At 52.1% G+C, this 2933-nt stretch overlaps 1 protein-coding gene across 1 annotated transcript in view; it reads right to left on the bottom strand.

The window, feature by feature from the left end:
* The window catches only part of N656DRAFT_700108 (P-loop containing nucleoside triphosphate hydrolase protein), a gene marked incomplete at both ends in the record, with an annotated part of 3314 nt that extends 2948 nt beyond the window's left edge, over window positions 1-366 (bottom strand). Inside the window, one exon of the mRNA XM_064810842.1 lies at window positions 85-366. Coding sequence (XP_064674591.1) covers window positions 85-366 — 282 coding nt within the window. The remainder of the gene's footprint in view (window positions 1-84) is intronic.
* Window positions 367-2933: the final 2567 nt, after the last annotated feature.

Raw genomic sequence — 2933 nt, forward strand, 5'->3', positions numbered from 1 at the left:
CTTTTCGTTCTGCTCAGGAGCAGCCTTGTCTTGGTCTTTGGCGTCCTTCTGTTTGGCTTTCCGCTTATCCAACGACAGCCTGACGCCTTCTTTGTCAAGCCTGACAGCCTGCCGATCGAGCATTCTCTCGAATGCGGAAATCAAGTCGTAGACATTTGCAAACCCGGTCGACCCTCTGCCCCTGCCTACGCGCTTCGCGACAATGCGAGGCAAGGGCCCGTCCTCGCCACCTTCAAGCGTGAACGAGTTGTGGCGAACGAGCTGGAGGAGGATGAGGCACAGCTGCTCATCGTCATAGTCCTTAAGCTCGAGTCTGCGTGGAAAGTCCCATCTGCCGTTCGGCCGGCTCCCTAGGACTTTGTTCATACCCTTAGCACTCCCCGCAAAGACAACAACCAGGTTGAGGCGGTTGGCGTGATGCTCAAGGCAGTACAGAAGCTGGCCCAAGCAATACGAGGAGGCTGCTTCAATCTCGTCAACGAAGAGGAACTGCATATCATGGTTAATCATACTGAAATAAGAGGAGTCGTGAAGGGTTTGGGAAGACTTACCACCCCTGCTCCCCCGGCAATACTATTTGTCAGGTACGAGTCCAGGTTGTCAACATCTCTATCGCCTTGAAAGTCAAATCCCGACCGTTTTTCTTTATACGGCGCTCGTTTCCATAGCCCGCATTCAACGAGCAGAGTTCTGTAGATACCGGCCAGCGTCCGTTTGCCAGTGCCCACGTTGCCTGTCAAGACCAGGTTGAAGTCTTGCCTTCTCAGTCTACCCATCCTCCGATGGGCTGCGTCGATGGTTGCCTTGATAGCCAGAAATTCCTTTTTGATTTCCTCAAGCCCAATCATGGTCATCAGCTGATCAAGCGCCCTGCTCTTCTCGCCATATTCTTTCTTACGCCTCTCCCACTCGCATTCGACCGGCAAAAGGTTGGCGGAGCTAGCGGAGTCAAGGGGGAATCTGTGGCCTAAAGCGGGAAGAAGAGGCATCTTTGGCCGACTTGGAAGGGGTTTTGGATTGTTGGGTTTCTTAGCACCCGTATCCTCCGCATCGCTGTTCCCCGAGTCTGAATCTTCAGCGTCAAAGGGGCTGTACTTCTTCTCTTCCTTGACTTGCTCCGCTTTTTTGTCGGTCTCCTCTTCAGGCCTCTTGTTGATCTTGGGTTCCTCGTCTTTGTCCTTCTTAGAATCTTCCTCTGTCGATTGCGCTTCGGGCTTTGAATCTCGCCCTTCAGGTGTAGACCTGGAAGCGTCAGAGTCATCAAGCTGATGCTCATCACCGAAGAGTGCGGCTAACCCGTCGTACTTGGTATCGTCGTCCAGGATATCAGGTTGACTCCTTTCCCTAAAGAGTGCGGCTAACCCGTAGTATATGGAGTCATTATCGGCATCTGTATCAGCACTTTTAACAGGTGCCGAGCCGGATTCAGCCTTTGAATCTCCACGGGATGCCGCTCCAGGTTCAGAGACAGCCTGCTCGTCTGGACTCCCAGGATCGGTAGTTGAAGTCGCCTCAGGCTGGGCCGCCGTGTCACCATTCTCAAGCGACATTTTGGACTCGAAGGCAGATTCACCATCTGTCTTGACAGTTTCGACGGGCGCCGAGGTTGACTGTAAGTGAGCATCCGATTTCAGAGACTCAACAGTAGCCGGTGGCGAGAGCGAATGAGAAGCGTTATCGGCAGGGTCAACAGACGCAGCTGTCGATTTCGACATGGCTGAGCCTTCAGCTTTTGTTTGGTTGCCGGTTGTAACGCCATGACCCGATGGTTTGGGAACGGGGACTCCAGACTCTGTTGCCGGGGACTGAGTGTCCAATGTTCCTTCCGCGGGAAGGTTGGCAGGAATGATGGGGGTTGCGCTGTCCGGTGACGGCGTGACTTCCAACACCGCCGATATTTTTGCTGCTATTTTCTTTTCGATGGCCTCATCGGCCATGGGAATGGTGCAGCCATTTTCCTCAGTGACGACTGCCACCTCAAGCACTTCACTTTCTGGCGGTGTGGTGATGGGAGATTCTGCGTCGCTGTTTTCAACCGTCTCAACACCATCAACTTCGAATTCAGGGGAGTCGTATTTATCTTCTTCCAGTCCTGTTGCCATGACTGCAATGAAACGTGAATGAGGAAAGCAGAGAAATCAAACGCGTCGGTCGACAGGACTCAGAAGAGGATTGGGGAATGAATTCAATGAAAGCAAATCAAAGACTGAAATGGGCGTCTAAGATGGTAAGATGTGTGAGTTTTGAATCTCACATTCTCTAGCTTATGCTGAGCTATATGGGATGATAGGAACATTATAACTCAAGCCTCAATTGAGGATGTTGCCAACAGCTGGAAGTGCGGAGTCTAGGCTCTAGGCAGCATCAGGCTGTGCAGGCTGAAGAATCACTTGGATCGGAGGCCACCTACAGGGAACATTACTGCCTGATGTATTGTACATGACTAAGTCGCCTTGGATGCACAACATCCCTGCGCCTTCTCTTTGCACATCCAATAGAACGCTGCTGCTATGTTGGCAGGAAGCTCAACTGGGAGGAGGCCTACGAAGTATGTACACCCCCGCGTCCCCGCATCCCTTCCCCCACCGCCTCCTTCCTTCTGAGAATCTTGTTGACCAATGCTGTTGCGTCCATGAGCTGATCTGAGCCACTTGATGCACGATGCCGTGTCAAAGACATATCGCTTGGCAGTGCTGCCTTCAAAGCAGCTGTGATGCTTGCTTTCGAGGGTCAGCCCTCTCGTAAATTTGACAGTCTTGACTTACCTGGCCTAACGGAAGGTGGCATGAGACTGAATCTAGACAGTGAGGTGAACACTAGACTCCTGAACTCGAAGAACAGTCAGATCTTCATCATTTGATGTTAACACCAGTGCCATCAGCAAGCAATCACATAGTCGTTCCATCCGCCTCCCCGGTAGTGTTATCAGCACT

Source organism: Canariomyces notabilis (assembly GCF_033297395.1).
Source record: "Canariomyces notabilis strain CBS 508.74 unplaced genomic scaffold N656scaffold_1, whole genome shotgun sequence".
Taxonomy (NCBI): Eukaryota; Fungi; Ascomycota; class Sordariomycetes; order Sordariales; family Chaetomiaceae; genus Canariomyces; species Canariomyces notabilis.